General features: G+C 44.6%; 1 protein-coding gene and 1 pseudogene across 2 annotated transcripts in view; one reads left to right on the top strand and one right to left on the bottom strand.

Annotated features, from left to right (window-relative positions):
- Acat1 (acetyl-CoA acetyltransferase 1) overlaps nt 1-13,745 on the top strand; it is a 29,078-nt gene extending 15,333 nt beyond the window's left edge. Inside the window, exons 6-12 of one of the 2 annotated variants that reach the window (NM_017075.2) lie at nt 1,005-1,148; nt 1,632-1,782; nt 4,637-4,732; nt 6,950-7,063; nt 10,386-10,450; nt 11,882-12,039; nt 12,802-13,745. In NM_017075.2, the coding sequence (NP_058771.2) occupies nt 1,005-1,148; nt 1,632-1,782; nt 4,637-4,732; nt 6,950-7,063; nt 10,386-10,450; nt 11,882-12,039; nt 12,802-12,922 (849 nt within the window). In that variant the 3' untranslated portion in view covers nt 12,923-13,745. Of the gene's footprint in view, nt 1-1,004; nt 1,149-1,631; nt 1,783-4,636; nt 4,733-6,949; nt 7,064-10,385; nt 10,451-11,881; nt 12,040-12,801 lie in introns of those variants that run through there. The other variant, XM_063264936.1, reaches the window with a different exon arrangement.
- LOC108351709 (60S ribosomal protein L17 pseudogene) lies at nt 5,258-6,954 on the bottom strand (annotated as a pseudogene).
- Nucleotides 13,746-20,047: the final 6,302 nt, after the last annotated feature.

Below are 20,047 nucleotides of genomic sequence, written 5' to 3'. Positions count from 1 at the left end.
GGTGCAGTCAAATTGTCCAATTCTTTTTTTTTTTTTTTTTTTTTGGTTCTTTTTTTCGGAGCTGGGGACCGAACCCAGGGCCTTGCAAATTGTCCAATTCTTACCTTTTCTTTGTCTGATTTGTGTTTTCTGAGACAGCTTCTCATGTACTCCAGGATAGCTTCAAACCCTCTCTATAGCTGACAATGACCTTGAACTCCTGACGCTCCTGCTTCAGTCTTCCAAGTGCTAGATTATAGATGTGTACCACTATACCCAGCTTCTAATTTTAATCTTAACTGTCATGGAACATTATAAACCACTTTTTTCTCATCAGAAAAAAATGATAAAGAGGGCATTAACTATGTGACTGAAAAGCCACGTTAAACACTCCTTTGTGGACAGCTGTGTGGACAGTGGTATTCATGGACTGTTGCCGACAGCTGTGTGTGGACAGTGGCATTCATGGACTGTTGCCGACAGTGTGTGTGTGGACAGTGGCATTCATGGACTGTTGCCGACAGTGTGTGTGTGGACAGTGGTATTCATGGACTGTTGCCGACAGTGTGTGTGGACAGTGGCATTCATGGACTGTTGCCGACAGTGTGTGTGGACAGTGGCATTCATGGACTGTTGCTGACAGTGTGTGTGTGGACAGTGGCATTCATGGACTGTTGCTGACAGTGTGTGTGTGGACAGTGGCATTCATGGACTGTTGCTGACAGTGTGTGTGTGGACAGTGGCATTCATGGACTGTTGCTGACAGTGTGTGTGTGGACAGTGGCATTCATGGACTGTTGCCGACAGCTGTGTGGACAGTGGCATTCATGGACTGTTGCCGACAGCTGTGTGTGTGGACAGTGGCATTCATGGACTGTTGCTGACAGCTGTGTGCGCAGTGGCATTCATGGACTGTTGCTGACAGTGTGTGTGTGGACAGTGGCATTCATGGACTGTTGCTGACAGCTGTGTGCGCAGTGGCATGGATCGCAATGCTTACCTTGGCTTTGCTGTGTTCTGAGCAGGATGTGATGGTGGCAGGCGGAATGGAGAGCATGTCAAATGTCCCGTACGTAATGAGCAGAGGAGCAACACCATACGGTGGGGTAAAACTTGAAGACCTGATTGTGAAAGACGGGCTAACCGATGTCTACAATAAAATTCATATGGTAAATACTAATTAAAAAACCCATTTATGTGTGTTGTTATCCATAGTGTTAGATCCTCAGGAGCTACAGTGGGTGGGTTGAGGGACCTGACCAGAGAATCTAACTCAGGTACCCTGGAAGAGCAGTGTGGGTTCTCACTTGCTGGCCCCAAGTGCTGCTTTAATAGGGAGTGCCGTTTAATACTAACCCTTGGCTTTTCAGAACATATATATTTTAAATACTGAGTTCTAGGGTGGGTTCTATAAATGTTTTAGTCAACTTTATAAAAATATTTATTTTACTATGTCCATTTCCTCAGCGTGGATTAACTGTAACTGCCCCACGCCTAAGTGAGGTATTTCCTCCTACGGTGGCAACTCTGTTTCCTGAAACCATCTGACGATAAGAGGAGTTACCCAGAATGGAGGAAAGCAATGTAGAGAAATGAAGTTGAACTCCCAAGCACTGAGTGTTATGCAAAGGTCGTTTTTCCAAACTTCTTAGGGCAATTGTGCTGAGAACACCGCGAAGAAGCTGAGTATCTCGCGGGAGGAGCAGGATAAGTACGCCATCGGCTCTTACACCCGAAGTAAAGAGGCGTGGGATGCAGGGAAGTTTGCAAATGAGATTACGCCCATCACCATCTCAGTGAAAGGTAGACGCATTTCCAAAACACACTTCACACTCTCACTCATTTCTTTTTCTTGGTTAGAGTAATAGATCTGTGTTATAGAATTGATGTTTCCATTGTTTTTAAAACAATATTTTTATTGTACGTGTATTGGTGTTCTGCCTGCATGCGTGTCTGTGAGAGGATGCTGGATCCTCTAGAACTCGAGTTACAGACAGGTGTGAGCTGCTATGTGGTTGCTGGGAATTGAACCCGGGTCCTCTGGAAGAGCAGTCAGTGCTCTTAACCGAGCCATCTCTGCAGCCCATGTTTCCATTTTAAATGAGTATCATCTCTGTTCATCTGAGGTGAACACATTAACGGTTTTGCTTACAGTTAGTAAAGGAAGAGTCACAGGTTAGAAGTAACAGTTCATGCAGGTCTCAGCGCCCACGTGTTTGTGTGTTTTGTGTTCGCTTGGCCTGTGTGTGCAGTGCTGTGTGCGTGGAAGCCACAGGACAGCCTGCAGGAGTTGGTTCTTTCTCACCACGCGTGTTGCGGGGATTGAACAGCTCATCAGGCTTGATAGAAAGCTGGTGTGCTTACTGTTTTTAATTGAGAAACAATAGTTATTTTAATTCTTTCATATATGTGACTAATAGCACATTAGATTATGTATTTTATATGTTTGGTTAATTTATTTGTCTTGGTTTTTCTATGGAAGATAATTTTGTGATTATATTTATGTACGGAAACTTAGTGTACATTTAACCCAGTTTGGTGGCGAGTTCTTTAGCCTTTGCCTGTTCCAGCTTGGCAACGCGAGCCACAGACTTAGGACCCAGAATGTTGCCTCCCCAGTTGTGGCAGATCTTGTCATATCTGTCATTATAATTGGTCCTAACAGCTTCCACCAGCTTAGCCAGAGCACCCTTGTCTTCTGAGTTTACCTGTGTGAAGGCAACAGTGGTGCCTGTCTCCCTGTGGACCAGGCGCCCCAGCCTGGCCTTTCCCTTGATGATACAGTAGGGCACCCCCAAATTTCAACACAGGGCAGGCAGGACAACCACCAGCTCAATGGGGTCTATGTCATAGGCAATCACCACCAGCTGAGCCTTCTTGTTCTCCACCAAGGTGGTGACTGTATTGACCCCTGCTCGAAGGACAGGTGGTCTCTTAGTCCCCTTTGTCAGCAGCTTTCTTCTCAGCGCCGGCCAGCAGCCTTTGCTTCTCCTGCTTTGTCTCTGGCCTGTACTTGTGGGCGAGCCTAAGCAGCTGAGTCGCTGTTTGCCTGCGCTGTTTGCTGGGCCTGGGTGAACTGGTTAATGGCAGGAGGTACTGTGAGCTGCTTATAGAGGATGGCTCTTCGCCACTGCAGCCTGATGTAGCGGGGCCATTTGATGAAGCGTGTAAGATCTCTTTTGGGCTGGGTGTCCTGCCCAGTGCTGAAGTTCTTAGGCCTCTTCTCAAATAAAGGATTGACCACCTTTTTGGCCTCCTGTTTCTTGACCACTGCGGGGGTCAGGGCCACCTTCTTCCCCTTGGCTTTCTTTCCTTTGGACATCTTGCTCGGCTGGAGGAGAGAGAAAGAAGAGGGAATTGTGGGTGATAAGTAAGCGGACGCAGAGATCAAGAGAGCCTTATCTTGGTTTTTCAAGGTAGGGTTTCTCTGTGTTCCTGGCTGTCCAGGAACTCACTCTGTAGACAATGCTGTCCTTGAATTCACACAGATCCTACTGTCTCTGCCTCCCGAGTGCTGGAATTAAAGTCGTACATTTTGTGTGTGGGTCATATGCACACTGGTGCAGGTGGCTGAAGAGGCCAGAGGTATTGGGTCCCCTGGAACTAGAGTTTATAGGCAGTTGTGAGTCACCTGACGTGGGTGCTGAAGACCAAACTCTGGAAGATTAGTGTAGGTCTTTACCACTGAGCTGTCTATGCAACCCTGCTTACGTGTATTTGTACATGTATGTGTATACATGTGCTCCATGGCATTCATGTGGAGGCCAGAGGATAACTTTGTAGAATTAGTTGGCTTTTTTTCTCCTACTTTTACATGGATTCTGGGGATTGAACTCAAATTTCTAAGCTTGTGTGGCAAGCACTTTTGTCTGCTGAGCTATCTTATTGACCCTAACAAGTATTTTTTTAAAAGGGATTTATATTAGAGGACTCTTAGGGTTACCTCCCAGAAATGAAGGACTAATGCTGTCCGCCTTTGGAGTTACATGTGCTGCACTGCTCAGAGTCAAAGAAAGGGGCCCTCTCACCAGCATCACTGGCAGAGATCCATGGTCCATAGTGACTACTTAGGCCAGGCTGCTTTCCAGAATGATCACTGTGCCTGGGCTACGGATAACTAGCTCATGCAGCGCTGGTCGAGCATCTGCCTGTGGAGTGCACACTGTGAGGTCTATGACCACAGACGAGAGTTGGGAAGACTGGGTGTGGACACTTGCCTTTAACCACAGCATTTTAATTTGGGAGACAGAGGCAGGGGGATCTCTGTGTATCCAAAGACAGCCTAGTCTACATGGACAGCCTTGTAGAGTTCCAGGAATACATAGGGACCCTGTCTCAAAAGAAGAGAGAGAGAGAGAGAGAGAGAGAGAGAGAGAGAGAGAGAGAGACAGAGAGAGAGAGAGAGAGAGAGAGACAGAGAGAGAGAGAGAGAGAGACAGAGACACAGAGAGAGACAGAGAAAAAGAGACAGAGACAGAGAGGGGGGGGAGACAGACAGAGAGAAACAGAGAGAGAGAGACAGAGAGAGAGACAGAGAGAAGGCTGGGAAATAATGGAGTTGTTGGTGTAGGCTTCACATCCGAGGCTCGCTTGGAATGGCGTGGGGTAAGCTTCTTCCTGAGTTGGTGTCTTGACTGGGATTGCTTTTCAATTTTAGGTAAACCAGACGTGGTGGTGAAGGAAGATGAAGAGTACAAGCGAGTTGACTTCAGTAAAGTGCCAAAGCTCAAGACAGTGTTCCAGAAAGAAAACGGTAAGAGGGAGAGATCAGACAGGAGAACCTGAGGTGACATGAACAGGTTTTTAAAAGATTAATCTATGTGTGACTGTTTGGCCTGCATGTATGTCTGTGTATCACTCCGTGCCTGGTATGCATGGAGGTAAGAAAATGGCATCTAACCTAAGGAACTGGAACTGTACGCTGCCGTTTGCTGCAGGGAACCAAAGTGTGATCCTCTAAGAGCAGCCAGTGCTCCTAACTGCTGAACCATCTCTCTTTAGTCCCGGCCTAGCGATTTAATCAAAGGTATTGTATAAAACATCTAGATGTCACTTCACATTTTTAGAGTACTTTATTCTTAACAGTTTATATCTTCAGAATATTAAGTCCTAGGGAGAAGACTCTATAACACGGCTAGAGAATTGTTTTCTATAGGCAGGCATCTCCATAGTTTGCGAATTGAGAATACAAACTTACATGTTAGGTTCCTTGAGTCTTCTGCTGACGGTTGTGTTTACCAGTATTTAGTACCTGGCTTAGCATTAGCATGTGTTAATCTTTTTTTTTTTTTAACTTTATCCGCATTTATTTATGCTGAATTTATTCCCATGCCATGAGTTTTTGTTTCTTCGGTTTCTTCTGGGATATCTTTTTCTTCTGTGCAGCCTCCTCTTCTGGCTTTGGAACAATCTGTTCCTTCTCAGTGAGGATCATCTCAGTGTGGCAGGAGCAGCTCATGGATGGGTTAACCCGACCATGAGCTCTGTAGGTTTGTCCGCGCCATCTTAGGAGCCGTGTTCACCTGGATGTGTTCAATGACCAGAGAATCTACGTCTAAACCCTTAAGTTTAGCATCACTCTGCATTTTTAAGCATGTGCAGCAAAAATTCAGCACTCTCTTTTGGCCACCGTCCCTGTGTCCAGCCCCAGTGTTTGGCCTGGGCGCACCTACCAACTCCACCATTATACCTCCGGAATGGCACATACTGCTTCTTTAAAGTGACATCCTTCAGATGTTTGGTGGCTTTTCGGATATGCATACCCTCGATGGCCTGGGCAGTTTCCCGGGTGTTCTTAAAGTGAACATGAAGGTTTGAGCCTCTTGATTTGCATGATTTCGTGGGGTTTTCTGGGTCAAGGGAGTTGCGAACCATCTTCACAGGTCACCTCTGGCCGCTTACAGGAAGAGCGCATGTGTTAATCTTTAATGTTGGGACAAATAGTCTGTGTTCTGAATTTCCTTTTGGGAGGGTTTCCTGGGGATCAAACTTAGAAGCTCAAATATTAGGCAAATACTCTTCTACTGAATGACATGCCTAGCTTCCAAATTTCTAAGTGGTTTGGAACTTTAAACTTTGAGAAAATATGAGCTCTACAAGGTTGACTGTGTGCAACTGTGATACTCTGCAATTAGTTTTTCCTTTCTTGATAGAATTGCTCAGTTCCAATAGAGAAATCATCAGTCATCTTTCTGGTCATTCTCATCAAAATTTATAGTATAAAAGTATGTGTTGCCAGGTGGTGGTGGGCCACACCTTTAATCCAGTTAGTGGCAGGCAAAGGCAAGATTTCTGAGTTTGGGGCCAGCCTGGTGTACAGAGTGAGTTCTAGGACACTCAAGGTTGTACAGAGAAAGCCAAAAAAGAAAACACCAAAACAAACAAAAAGTACATGTTAAGCTGATACGGTGATACACAACTTTGATTCCAGCTCTTGGGAGGCAGAGGCAGGTGGATTTCTGTGAGTTCCAGGTTAGCCAACATTATATAGAAAGACCCTGTTTCAAAAAAAAAAAAGTATAGTTTTAGTAGACTGTTACAAGGTAGACTGTTACACTGTCAGTGTTAAAATAGCCTCTCTGAGTTTGTATACACAGACAGCTGGTGTAAAGTCTATAGCTGAATGTTGTAGTGCTCACCGACATTCAGCCTCCAGTGACTGTAGAGAATGCCTGGTCCTGACACAGATATGGAGAATACATTGAGGGTGCTAGAGTTTGGCTGTGATGAGCTGCTGAGAAGAAACATTGGCCCAGTGCCACCGTGTGTCTGAACTCCCACCCTGCACTCACTGTGGAGACATTGACTGCGGAGCTCGCTTTGTGCGTGTTTCCTCGGGCAGAAATCCTCTCCAAGGCTGTCTACAGCATGTCTGTTCACTTGATAACGCAGACAGCGTTTGAGTATTTGTGGGACAGAGCAGGATGGACTCAGTGAAGTGGATGCGTGACTTGATTTTTGTTGATCTCAGGCACAGTAACAGCTGCTAACGCCAGCACACTGAACGATGGAGCAGCTGCTGTGGTTCTCATGACTGCAGAGGCAGCCCAGAGGCTCAAGGTTAAGCCACTGGCACGAATCGCAGGTAAATGTTCTCCCCTCGTTTCTCCTCTTTCCCCTGGTATTGAGAATCCGGGGTTTTAGTCCAGGTTCCTAATGCTGAGGATGGCACACCATGACCAAAGTAACCCGGAGAAGAAAGAGTGCATTCAGCTTATGCTGCCACATCACAGTTCACCACCAAAGGACGTCAGGACAGGAGCTCAGATGGGGCAGGGATCTGCAGGCTTGCTCAGCCTGCTTTCTTACAGAACCCAGGACTACCAGATCAGGGATGGCATGACCCATAGTGGGCTGGGCCCTCCCCCAAATCATCAATTAAGAAAGTGCCCTAGAGGCCTGCTCTATAGCCTGATATTATGGTATTATGGAGGTACTTTTATTATTATTATTATTATTATTATTATTATTATTATTATTATTAATTTGTGTGTATTAAACCCCTACTGCAGTTTCCCCTTCCTCTCCCCCATCTATTATTTTTGTTTCCCTTCAGAAAAGAGCAGACCTCCCACGGACATCAAACAAACATGGCATAATGGTACAATAAGGCGGGACATATGCCCTGGTATCCAGGCAGGTTGAGACTACCCAGTGGGAGGATAAAGAAGGAGGCAAGAGTCAAGAGAAAACCCATGCCGAGTTAGGAGTTTCACAAAGACCAAGCTACATAACCCATATGCAGAGGACTTAGTGCTGCCCTCTACAGGCTCCCTGATGTAGGTTCAGTCTCTATGAGCCTCTATGAGCCTGCTTAGTTGATTCTATGGGACATGTTTCTGTGGTGTCCTTGACCCCTCTGGCTCCTGTAACCTTCCTCCCCCTCTTCCTCAGGATTCCCTGAACTCCATCTAACATTTGGCTAGAGGCTAGCTCATGTGAGGCTGATATAAAACTAGCCAGTGCACACATGCTAAGCAAGTATTCTGTCTGAGCTAGATACCTCTAGCTCTCCTTTTGGAACAAGGACTCAGTTGTATAGGCTGGCCTGAATTCAGTCTTGTAGCCCAGGCTGGCTTTGATCTTGTTATGTCTGCCACAGCTTCCAAGGTGGAATTATAGGCCTGGGCCACCAAGCCTGTCTTGACCTTGTCTATCCCAACCCCCTTTTCTTTTCTTTTCGAACAGTCCTGGCTGTCCTAGAACTCTGTAGACCAGGCTGGCCTCCACAGACACTGCCTCCCACATGCTGGGATTAAAGGCATGTGCTCACCCAGGCCTCTGTCTTTAACTAAAATACAAATTGTGTGAATGTGTGTTCTTGTCTCTAGAGGCCCAATGTGCTTTTCTCAATTACATCCCATCTCTAGTTTTGGAACAGTGTCTTTCTTTGGTGGCAGGTAGTAATGGAGTTGGCCATATCTGTTTTGATTGGTAGAAGCTCCTTTAATATCTTTATTAAGAATCTGCTTTATATAATGACTTTAGGACTGGTAAGGTATCTCAGTGGGTGAAGGTGCCCCTGCTAACCCTGATGGCCTGAGTCAGACCCTGGTAACCTATGTGAAAGACGTAAGAGAGCTCACTCCCACACACTGTCCTCTGACTGCCACAGGTGCCAAGGCAGGCACGAGCCTACTCCCACATACACACAAAAGCTTTCTTTAAACAGTGTTATTTAGGGGCTGGAGAACCGATGGCTCAGTGGTTAAGAGCACTGACTGCTCTTCCAGAGGTCCTGAGTTCAATTCTCAGCAACCACATGGTGGCTCACAACCATCTGTAATGAGATCTGATGCCCTCTTCTGGAGTGTCTGAAGATAACTACAGTGTACTTACATAATTAAATTATTATTTAAAAACAAAAACTCCCGTTATCTATCCTGTATGAGTAGGGAAAGGGAAAAGTTATGGTTTACCAAAAGATACAGCCAACTGGAATAAAAATATGGAATTGGGAGTCTAGAAAAAAAACAAAAAAAAGTTATTGTCTTTACGTATAATGTGCACGTGGTGGTCAGAGGACATGTCTGGAGTTGGTTTTTTCCCTCCACCTTTACATGGGTTTTACGATTGAACTGTAGACATGTGTATACTCAGTGAGCCATCTTGCCTACCTGTATTTCTCACCTTTAAAATGTGCTGTGCCTTCTTTGTAAGGACTTAAATACAATTTGCTTTATAATACATTTAGCATAATTTTATTCTAGCTTCTGTCATGGGCTTTTATTTACATTTGTGGTACTTGGGATTGAACTAACAAACTTATGGATTCTATGTCTGAGTTATACCACCAAACTGGATCTTTCTGTATTTTAACACTCATGTGTTTGTGTGTGACTGCATGTGGGAATGGGCACCTAATAGGCAATACTGCTGTGAAGGCTGTGGTTACACAGTTGTAAGGTGCCTGGTGTGCTGCTGAGGACTGCACTTGGCTGCTCTGGAAGAACAGCTCTCAACTGTCCCAGGCTAGTGGTTTTCAACGTGTAGGTCACCACCTTTATTAGTTAAGGTTTTTATTCCTGTGAAGAGATGCCATGACCACAGGCCATTTGGGGGTTGAACAACCTATGGTGGTTTGAATAAAAATGGCCCCCATAAGCCCATAGGGCATGGCAGTTTTAGTGGGTGTGGCCGTGTTGGAGGTGTGGCCGTGTTGGAGGTGTGGCTGCGTTGGAGGAAGTGCACCACTTGAGGTCTTAGAAGCGCAAAGCAGGCCCAGTGGTTCGGTTGCCTTCCTGCTGCCTACTGATGTGGAATGTAGAGCTCTGCTCTGCTCTCCTCTGCTCTGCTCTCCTCTCCTCTCCTCTGCTCTGCTCTCCTCTGCTCTCCTCTCCTCTGCTCTCCTCTCCTCTCCTCTGCTCTCCTCTCCTCTGCTCTGCTCTCTAGCACCATGTCTGCTGAGATACTCCCCTGCTTCTCACCGCGATGACGGACTAAACTCTAAGCCAGGCCCGACTAAACGTTTTCCTTTGAAATAGTTGCCATGATCCAGCTGGGGAGTTGGCTTACCCCCTCCTCAAGCACCAGCACGTGCGGTGCACAGACACACATGAAAACGTACATGAAATAATAAAGTTAAACTAATGTAATCATACTCAGAATAGACTCTTACAAAAGGAGCAATGTGCAGCTGGGTGTGTTGGCACAAATCTTTAATCCTAGCCCTCAAAAGGTAGGGGCAGTAAGTCTCCTGACTATGAGGCTAAGGCTGCCCTGCTCTTCAAAGTGAGTTTAAAGCACAGCAGGGCTACATACAGACACCCTACCTTAAAAAAATAAAAACGAGCAAATACAAGTCCTACATGGCACAGAGACTAGGCAGCGTGCATTTGCTGGCTTGGATTTTGAATCTCCAAGGATGGAACCTCGTGGTATGTGTAACACGGTTACTGTTTTTGCAGCATTTGCTGATGCTGCTGTAGACCCCATTGATTTCCCACTCGCACCTGCATATGCTGTACCTAAGGTAAGAACAAGGGAGGGGCTGTACTCACTATAGAGCTTCTGGTACCAGATTGCAGGGTCTGCATTTTAAATGTCCATTTGCAGAAGCAGGATGAGTTGTTATTCTTTCCACTTCAGAAAATAGTAACTGACAGGAAACCTCAGACTCCATCTTCATCAGAATGGAGAGAAGTGGATAGCTGGATCCCTTGTAAACACATACAGTGCCCATCCCTGGAGTGGTAAAGGTGCCAGTCTAGACGACAGAGTAAGCAGCTGCTTGCAGAGGGTTCTCTATGCTGAAAGAACCATGGACTGTGTAGTTTGCAGTAAAGAGTAAGCCAGACTCAGTGAACCGACATTGTTGTCTGTGCTTCCAAAGGCAAACGTAACCAAGTCCTTGGGAAGCCACTCACAGGGACCTGAGGTGTGTTCAACAAATGTATGCTTACAAGGGATAGCCTCAACTTGACCTTTTGTTTGTATGCCAAATTCTTGCTTTGATTTCTGGGCTGGTATTGAACTTGAGATCCTCCTACCTCAGCCTCCTGAGTGTTAGGATTAGAGGTATACACCACCCTATCCAACTAGAGTTGATGTGTGAGAGATAAAGATAAAGAAGGTAAATGTAAGAGTAGAGAAGGGTCAGACACAATTCAAGGTGGCAGACCTGCACATAGGAACAGACACCTTCGAAAGTGAATGCACTGGGTTAGCAGCTAATGGTAAGTGTTCTAAACAAGGACGACTTTGGCATTATTTTAAAATGGTATTATTATGAGGATAATCATTAGCACAAGAATCCCCCTCAAGATGCTTAGCAAAACCAAGCATGATCAAAGATTTCACAAGAAGACCTGTGATATTTGTGCCTGAGATAATCATCATGTAACTTCTAAAGAAATTGAGGAGGCGTGTGGGAACAGACAAAACTCTTCAAGAATACAGAATATAAATAACATAGCCAGCAAGGTAGATCTTAAGGACATACTGCAGGGTATATTTTCACAGAGAGAATGTACCTTGTCAAACACTGGTGGAGTCTGTATTACACTACAATGTACTTGCAAACAAAATTCTTATTTTAATACACAAAAGCAAATTCTGAAGAATAAATCCTTTAAAAAAGAAAAACCCTTCCTATTTAAGCAAGTAACTACTTATTATAAGATATACATATATATGAGTACACTGTAGCAGTCTTCAGACACACCAGAAGAGGGCATCAGATCCTGTTACAGATGGTTGTGAGCCACCATCTAGAGCTGGGATTTGAACTCAGGACCTCTAGAAGAGCAGTCAGTGCTCTTAACCACTGGGCCATCTCTCCAGCTCCAGCAAGTAACTACTTAAAAGGAGAAATATAAACCACAATTATAAAATCTCTAGAAAATAATGAAAGTAAGTTTTGATTGCTAAATATCTGGATAACCATTCTGAAATTTATTTTTAGGTTCTTAAATATGCAGGACTGAAAAAAGAAGACATTGCCATGTGGGAAGTAAATGAAGCATTCAGTGTGGTTGTACTAGCCAACATTAAAATGCTGGAGATTGACCCTCAAAAAGTAAATGTCCATGGAGGAGCTGTTTCTCTGGGCCATCCAATCGGGTGAGTGCCCTAACAAGCAATTCGAGTCAGACTAATGGCTACCTTTGTATTTCTATAAGATACTTCACCACCACTCCTGTTGTTTGATTAGCAGTTTTCCTTTCTGTCCAGCTTTAAGATAAACAGTATTTCTGAGATAATATCCGGCAGTGAACACAGACTTAGTACATCTGTGGCTTGAAACCTAACTGCCTTAGGTTATGAAACACCATGAACAAAATCAAATTTGAGAGGAAAAGTGCTTATTTGGGTTATATTTTCACATGGTAGTCTACTGCTGAAGGAATTGAGGTCAGGAACTCAAACAAGGCAGGAATCTGGAGGCAGGAGCCACAGAGGAGTGCTGCTTACTGGCTCGCAGCCTGCTTTTTACAGAACCCAGGACCACCAGCCTAGGGATGGCACCACCACCCACAATGGGCCAGGCCCTCCTCCATTAGAAACTAAGAAAATGTCCTACAGGCTTTTGTATAGCCTGATCTTATGGAGACATTTTCTCAATCGAGGCTCTCTCTTCTTAGATGATTATAGCTTGGGTCACGTTGGTATAAAACTGTCCAGGACACTAACAGCGTTGGATAAAGAAACTGAAGCTCAGGATTTTATAAGAGCTGTAATCCTCTTCCTGAAATTCATGTGTAAACTTAAAAGTACTTACCCGCAAGTACTGGATTTTCAGGATGTTGACTTGGAATAGGAACTTTTCTGGTTGGTCCTAAATTCTGTTCTAGATTAAAGAACCAAATGTTTTCTTACTCCTAGGATGTCTGGAGCTCGGATTGTTGTTCACTTGGCTCATGCCTTGAAGCAAGGAGAATTCGGTCTGGCTAGTATTTGCAATGGAGGAGGAGGGGCTTCCGCCGTGCTGATTGAGAAGCTGTAGACATCTTGTTTTAGGAGACAGTTCCACGTGACCCGCTGAAGTGAACTACCCCTTGGGCCAGATTATATTCAGGATAAGCTATTTCATTTTTTATTATTTTCTACTAAAAATTTTTAAAAATCACATCCAAAAACCCATTGAAATTGCAAATAAAAATTTCTCCTCCTTTAATATTTTTTGGTAAACAGTCGGATACTCTACTATTTGAAATACACTGTAGGTACTAGAGGCATGGCTCAGCCGTTAAGAGCACTTGTTGCTACCTGTGTGGTGCATGGCTTTAATCCCAGCACTTGGAGACAGAGGCAAGTGCATCTTTCTGAGTTTAAAGTTAGCCTGGTCCACAGAGCTAGTGCCCTGACAGCCAAGACTACACAGAGTAGTAGAAACTCTGGGGGGAAAAAAAAACAAATAAAAAAAAAAGAGCATTTGATTCCAGGACCCATAGAGGGTGACGTACAGCAGGGAGGACTTGCACACTGTACTACGAACAGAAATCGGAGAAGTGAAATACCACGCTTTCTTCCCCCTCCACTTGCAAGTAAAGGAAGCCATCCTCGGAGAGAGTTTGAAACAGGTTCTCTCCTGATGACGGCAGAGTAAAAGTTCCAGCATTTTATGTGTAAATACACCAAAGATCATCACAACAGCAGCAACAAAGCCTGACTCTCTCAAGCCCCCAAATAACCTAACATCCACGGACTTCTGTCTGCCACCAGAGCGCACACTGGATGTTTATGTTCTGTTTGGTTTTGAACTTTAATCCTTGGACAGTCAAAATTGGTTTCAAATAAAGTTATGTGAATAGAAATGAAAATTTAAAGATGGCTAATCTCCCAAATGAGCATGAGCTACAGCCATGCCACCAGGCCAGGAGAGACGCTCTTCAGAGGAGCCCTCCAAACAGCAGGAAGAAACAGTCACATGAGTCAAAGAGTAAATCCCACGAGAGGAACCAAAAACCAGACCACACCTAACTCAGCAAACCAGTAGAGCTATAGAATAATGAGTAAGGAAGACAAAAATAGTATTTAACACAGTCAGAGAATCAACAAAATTATTATAATTAAAAAAACCCTCAGCCCAAATTTTTAATGGACTCAACATAAAATTTGAAAATACTATCTTAAAACCACAATCCACTAGGTGTGGTGGTGCATGTCTTTTAATTCCAGCAGTTCAGAGGAAGAGGCAGGAGGAGGATCTGAGAGAGAGAGAGAGAGAGAGAGAGAGAGAGAGAGAGAGAGTGAGTGTGTGTGTGTGTGTATCCAGCCTGGTCTATATAATGAGTTCCAACAGAGAAAAAATGCTGTCCTGAAAGAACCAAAAAAGTGTCTTACAAGAGACCGCATTGGCAAAGACTCAGACTAAAAGTGGCAGAACAGGAAACCATATGCTCTCAAAGTAGAAGCTAAAAGCAAGCAGGTATAGCCTTATCCATCCATGATAAAAGCTAGATTTCAAGACAGCTGTCAGGTAAGACAAAGAATGAAGGAATGATCCACCAAGACAGAAGAGGGTTGGAAATGTAGCTCAGTTGGTGGTGTTGGCCCCGAAGCCCTGGGTTCTACCCCTGACTACACAAACAGAAGCAGGGAGGGAGGTGGAGTAGAGGAAGGAAGGCGAAAGGAGAAGAAATGAAAGTATATACGTTATGAATGTTCATATATTCAACTTCATAATACTAAATGTGAAGCTTCAAACCCTGATGACCGAGGAGCCCTTTTCACATACCAAAGCCCTGGCCTCTTGGTTCTCCCAGCATCCCTCAGTTCCAATCTGTTACAGGAGTATAGCTGGCATACTCTTCGCCCAGAGGCTTGTCTCTATATAATGCAGGTATTTTGGTTTCCTGCCATTTTTTGTACCTTTTGCCTTCTGGCTGCTTCACCTGGTTCCCCTCTCTCCCTCCCCCTCCCCCAACATGGCCCAGCTAAGTATGATCTTGTCTATGCTGGCTGATCATGTGTACTCTGTACTCTCCCAGCTTTAACTCTAGCTCTGCTCTCATATCTACAATGAAGTTTCTCCTCCACCACACCTAGGAGCAGTCATGTCCTTTCCTTTCCTTTTTATTTTTGTCATTCACTGAACAAAACCAAACAGTATTATGTAAGCGTATTGCCACTCATCAATACATAACATCCAAGGGAGGGATTCAAGAACACAGAACTTCAGAATACAAAACTCAGAAATAAGCTCACAGCTGTGGCTAATTCTCAGCAGCTGTTGAAAAGGAGAGGCATCCAGAACAAGTGATGCTGGGAAACTGATGTCCTCACACAAAAGAATAAAACTAAACTCTACTCACCTGTGGGGGATGGTTTTGTGCACTGTATGTTTAGATGATGATTGGTTAATAAAGAGCTGTTACCAGTTAGCTGGGTAGAAGAGAATAGGGTAGGACTTCCAATTCTATTTAGGGACTCCCAGAAAGAGATGAAGAAAGGGGAAAAAAGGAATCACAAGAAGAAAGTGGAGAGGCCATGATAAAGTAGAAGCTTCAAGGTTCTTTGAAACGTTGGTTGGTTGGTGTTTTGCTGCAGCAAACACTTAGCTGAAGTGGACACAGGTGACAAGATGTTCTGCTAAAGGACGTGATGGATTCTTTGCTAACAACACGCTTATACTGGTCAGCCTTACACTGCATAATTGAACTGCATTTGTTGGGACTCGATAGAGAGAAAAGCACCAAAGAACTTCTGGTGGTGTGCTGCAGTTTCTGGCCACTTCACCGGAGTCTGGCTGATTGGCAGAGTGACGTCAGCTGAGACAGATGCACGAGCTGAGGCAAGCGCTGTAGAGGACCTGTGATGTTTGGAAGAATAGCAACAGGCCCAAGGGGCAGTGACGGAGGTTTGCCTGGGCTTGCTTATAGAGCCAGCTGTGTAACGTTTGCAGGTCTCAAGTCTTCACTGATCTCTGGTTCCCTGAGAGAGGCACAGCCAAGGACTTCTGGCGTCCCTCTGGGTCCTTCCTGCTTGCTTACTTGAGCCGAGGCTAAGGCCTGGCTGTCTCTGCTAGGTAGTGCCATCGCTGCTTGCTAACCTGACTCTATGGAGCCCAACTGCTGGGTATCTGTGAAGTGTTGAGAGTAGAGAGCTGCTTATGACAACCTGTGGACTGAACTGCCGGTTTCCAGACAGGAGCTGCTCCAAAGAACCTTTCTAAACAGTCCCCTGCCATCCTTTCTTTTCCACTACCCCTAGTGGGTGGTGGGCTAAAAGGGAGCTTAAAGCATTTAAGAGCCATCATTAAAAATAGGCTTTGAAAAAATTCAAGTTACACATGTGGATGGACCAGGAAGGTTCACCACAAAGTCATGAGAACATACATGGACTAGAGGGAGCCAGCCAAGACTCAGACGGAAGGTAAAGGGCCACACGGCTGGGAACCAGGCAGCCTTGCCGATTAGAATGGCCCAGAAACTGCTGAGCTGAAGCGTGTTAATAAAACGCCATGTTTCACTGTCAGTTCTTTGGGAGCTAAAATGGGCTGGAGCTGGCACAGAAACACACTGAGCAAAAGAGACATAAGAAACCCCCAATTACTTTTACATTCACCTCATACAAAAATCAGTCTAAAATGGATCAAAGACATTAATTTATGACCTGAAACCTTGAGACCACTACAGGAAACAAGGGGAGATAGTTTTCAATTCAGAAACGGAACAAGTACTGACTAGGATTCCAGCAGACGGAGAAATGGGACCGCACAAAAGTCAGAGTTCAGCACAGTAAAGTTAACAGAATGGAAAGACAGTCTACAGAATGAAATATTTACTATTCAACTGATAGACTATTAATATTCATGATATATAAGGAACAAAAAATTAATAACCAAAGGGGGAAACCCACACCAAATAACCCAATCTATTTGTGCAGAAGCGGAAATGGTTTGTAAATATGAAAATGTTCACTGTCCTTAGCCATCAGAGAGATGCAAATCAGAACTAAATTTGGGGGCTCAGCAAATCTCTCAGTAAAGTGCCTGTCACACAAGCATGAGGACCTGATCTCAGATCTCAGATCTCCAGCATCTGTATCAAAGCTGAGGATGGCACATTTGTCTAACACTAGCACAGGGCAAGAAAGGCTAAATAGCTAGGCAGGTGGACCCTGGAGTTTGCTGGCCAACCAGTCTAGGTTATTAGTGGGCTTTGGCTCAGTAAATGAACAGATCTCAAAATATGAGGATGGTGCTAGAGAAATGCTTCTGGCTCATTCCTGGAAGCAAGGAGTATGTACTGTTCTTCCAAAGGACCCAAGTTCAGTTTCCAGCACCCATACTCGGTGGCTCCCAGCTCTAATTCCAGCTCCATGGGAACTGATGGCCTCCTTTGGACATGTGCACAAAACCATAGTCAGATACAAATGGTTAAGAATGAAGACGTAAGACACAACAGACATGCCCTTACCTCAGTTCTAGTCTTGCTAAGTCACAGCAATGCCTGGGGCCAGCCTTGCCTAACTAACGGCTACAACAAGCTTCAAACAGGGCTCTTTCTCGACACTCCCCAGGCAGTTCACACAAGACCAATGGCCAACTAGAGACCTCTCCTCAAATATGCGTTTGGCTTCACTGCTGCTCCCATTATTTCTTGCTCTGTCCGTTTGCAGGGTAGCTAGAGGTCAGGCGGAGTGCTCCTGCTCCAAGTCTCAGATTCTTAACAAGTGCAGGCCAGAGACAACCAGCACGGGGGAAGTGGCATCGAAGAGTCTTAGGCAGCATTTCCCATTTCAGTAAGGATGACCTCTTGTTTTATTGCTATATATCAAGAACTTTCTTGCTCCTAACCTCAAAAAGTTCTGCCAGTAAGAACTGAAAGGAAAGTATTCAAGAGAGACTGGATTCTTATTGGGTGTGCAATGCATACTCAGGCTTCATGTAAGTCAATCTAAGATTTTTATCTGACCTAGGTAAAACGTTCCAGAATGTTCAGCTAGTTGTTACCAGTAACTCACACTTTAAACTATTATCACTAACCCCTTCAAATGGGAAGTAAACAGAGCCCTACTCCCAAAGGCCAGTGATCATAGGGGTTCATAGGATTAGAATGTCTACAGCAAAAATATACTGGGAACATTGCAGTCCCTTTTAAATTGTGCAAACGGGGTCACTGAGATAGCTCTCCACTTAAGTGTGCTCCCTGCAAAACCTGGTGACCTGGGTTTGATTTTCAGAGCACACATGGTGGAAGGAAACCACTGAATGTGTTGTTTTTTAAGAAGAAATTATGCAAGCCAAGTGCATGACTTGTAACTTAACCCTGACGTACAACAGCAGCGTCACCTGGGACTACTCAGGACCACAGCTGTCTCCCTCTTTGCTCTTTAGGGACACTAGATAAACTTAAGCTTAAGGCTCCCTTGGCCAGTGGTTCTCAATCTTCCTAAAGCTGTGACTCTTAGTACAGCTCCTGATGTGATGACCTCCAACCATAAAACTGTTTTGTTGATAATTCATTAACTGTGATTTTGTTAGTTATGAATTGTAATGTTAATGTCTGATATGCAAGATATCTGATATGTGGCCTCCGAAAGGGCCACGATCCACAGGTTGAGAACCACTGCTCTAGGATATGAAGTATTTAAATGAAAGTGGCATCCTCTTAAGTATAGAAAAAAACTTCTAAATGCTATTAGGTAATATTTTTGAGACAGAATTTAATGTAGTCCAGACGGACCTTGAACTTACCATGTACCCAAGGAAGACCGTCAACTACTGTTCTTCCGGCCTTCACGGCCCAACTGATGGAGTTACAGGCTTGCACCACACATGCTTGTCCCATGGCACACCGAGACGAGCACACTTCTAAGTTCACCAAGGACTAATCGGCATCATGACCAAAGACCTAACTGGCCATTTAAAGGTACTTTCTCAAAAACAAAACACATAAAACCCCAAGAAACCTTAACCCGGTTCCAGTTTCTGACATTAAAATACTATATGATTTAGTTCACATATATAGATAAATCTCTATGTACCCTATTTTGCCAAAGGGATCCCTAACTTTTCTGAAGAGTCATTCCCTTCCCAGGAATGAGACCCCCACCTCAGGCCTTCCTCTGAGTGCACGTTTGGCCTTCTATATCCATCCTGGAATCAGCCTCGCTGCTCTCCCTGGATACCTGGACTGTTGCAGGCTCTTACACAGCTCAGTGCTGATCTGACTGTTTGGCATCAGGTAGTATAGACCACATGTTAGCAAAGTGGAACTGGTGTTGCCCACAGAAGCAGAAAGAAGTACAAGATCCAGGCGTCCACTGGCTGTAAAAGACCAAAACTGACTGGCACAGCCAGGAGGAAATCTGTGCCATGGACTTGTGCAGAAACAATGGCAGGCTATTGATGCAGAATTCGGGCGTGAAGTACGTCTGACTTGTTCAGACTCGTGTTTTTGGAGGTCTCTAAAGCTCCTGCAATGCAATCTCTTAGTAAATGGCACTGGGTTAACAGGATATCCACAGGGGACATCAATTCCAGACGGATGATTTCTTAAAACAGGACAATAAAGAAAACTTGAAATACAGAAATATTGACATGAGATGAAACATACTCAATTTTGAACCTGTATCTAGAATACAGAAAGAAAACTGAAAAATTATTTTTAAAAAGTCAATTCATTACAAAGGTAGACAAAAGAGATGGGTAGTCCACAATAACAAAGAGTATATTAACATACTCACTCTTCAAAATGATTAACATGGAAACCGTGAGCACTGGTTTCTGTACAGCGGTTACAGATCGCCACAATCAGGACAATTTAAACCTGTTTGGGAATGGACAACACTGTGACCCAGCAATGCCACTGGGTGTGTAAGAGTAGAGTTGCAGGGTATTTGATCACACGCTGAGCCCCAAGACTGTGTAATTTACTGAAAAGACCGTGCACTCACCTTTACTCCAAGAGCTAAATAAAGTCAACCTAGGTGAAGAGGTGGAACAAGCAACCAGCTGACAGGGAGTGAACACAAAAAACAGAAAGGGGTGGGAAGCCTTTGAGTTGAAGGGTTTTGAGGGAAAAGGGCTTTTTCCTTCTGGGGCGTTGGTGGAGTAGGAAGGTCCACTGGGCTTTCTCTGCCTCTCTGAACTATTAGGTTTTCACCTCAGCACGTTCCTCTG

This window comes from Rattus norvegicus, chromosome 8 (assembly GCF_036323735.1).
Source record: "Rattus norvegicus strain BN/NHsdMcwi chromosome 8, GRCr8, whole genome shotgun sequence".
NCBI lineage: Eukaryota > Metazoa > Chordata > Mammalia > Rodentia > Muridae > Rattus > Rattus norvegicus.
The sequence above is the reverse complement of the archived record's forward strand: the minus strand, read 5'-3'. Positions and strand labels throughout refer to the sequence as shown.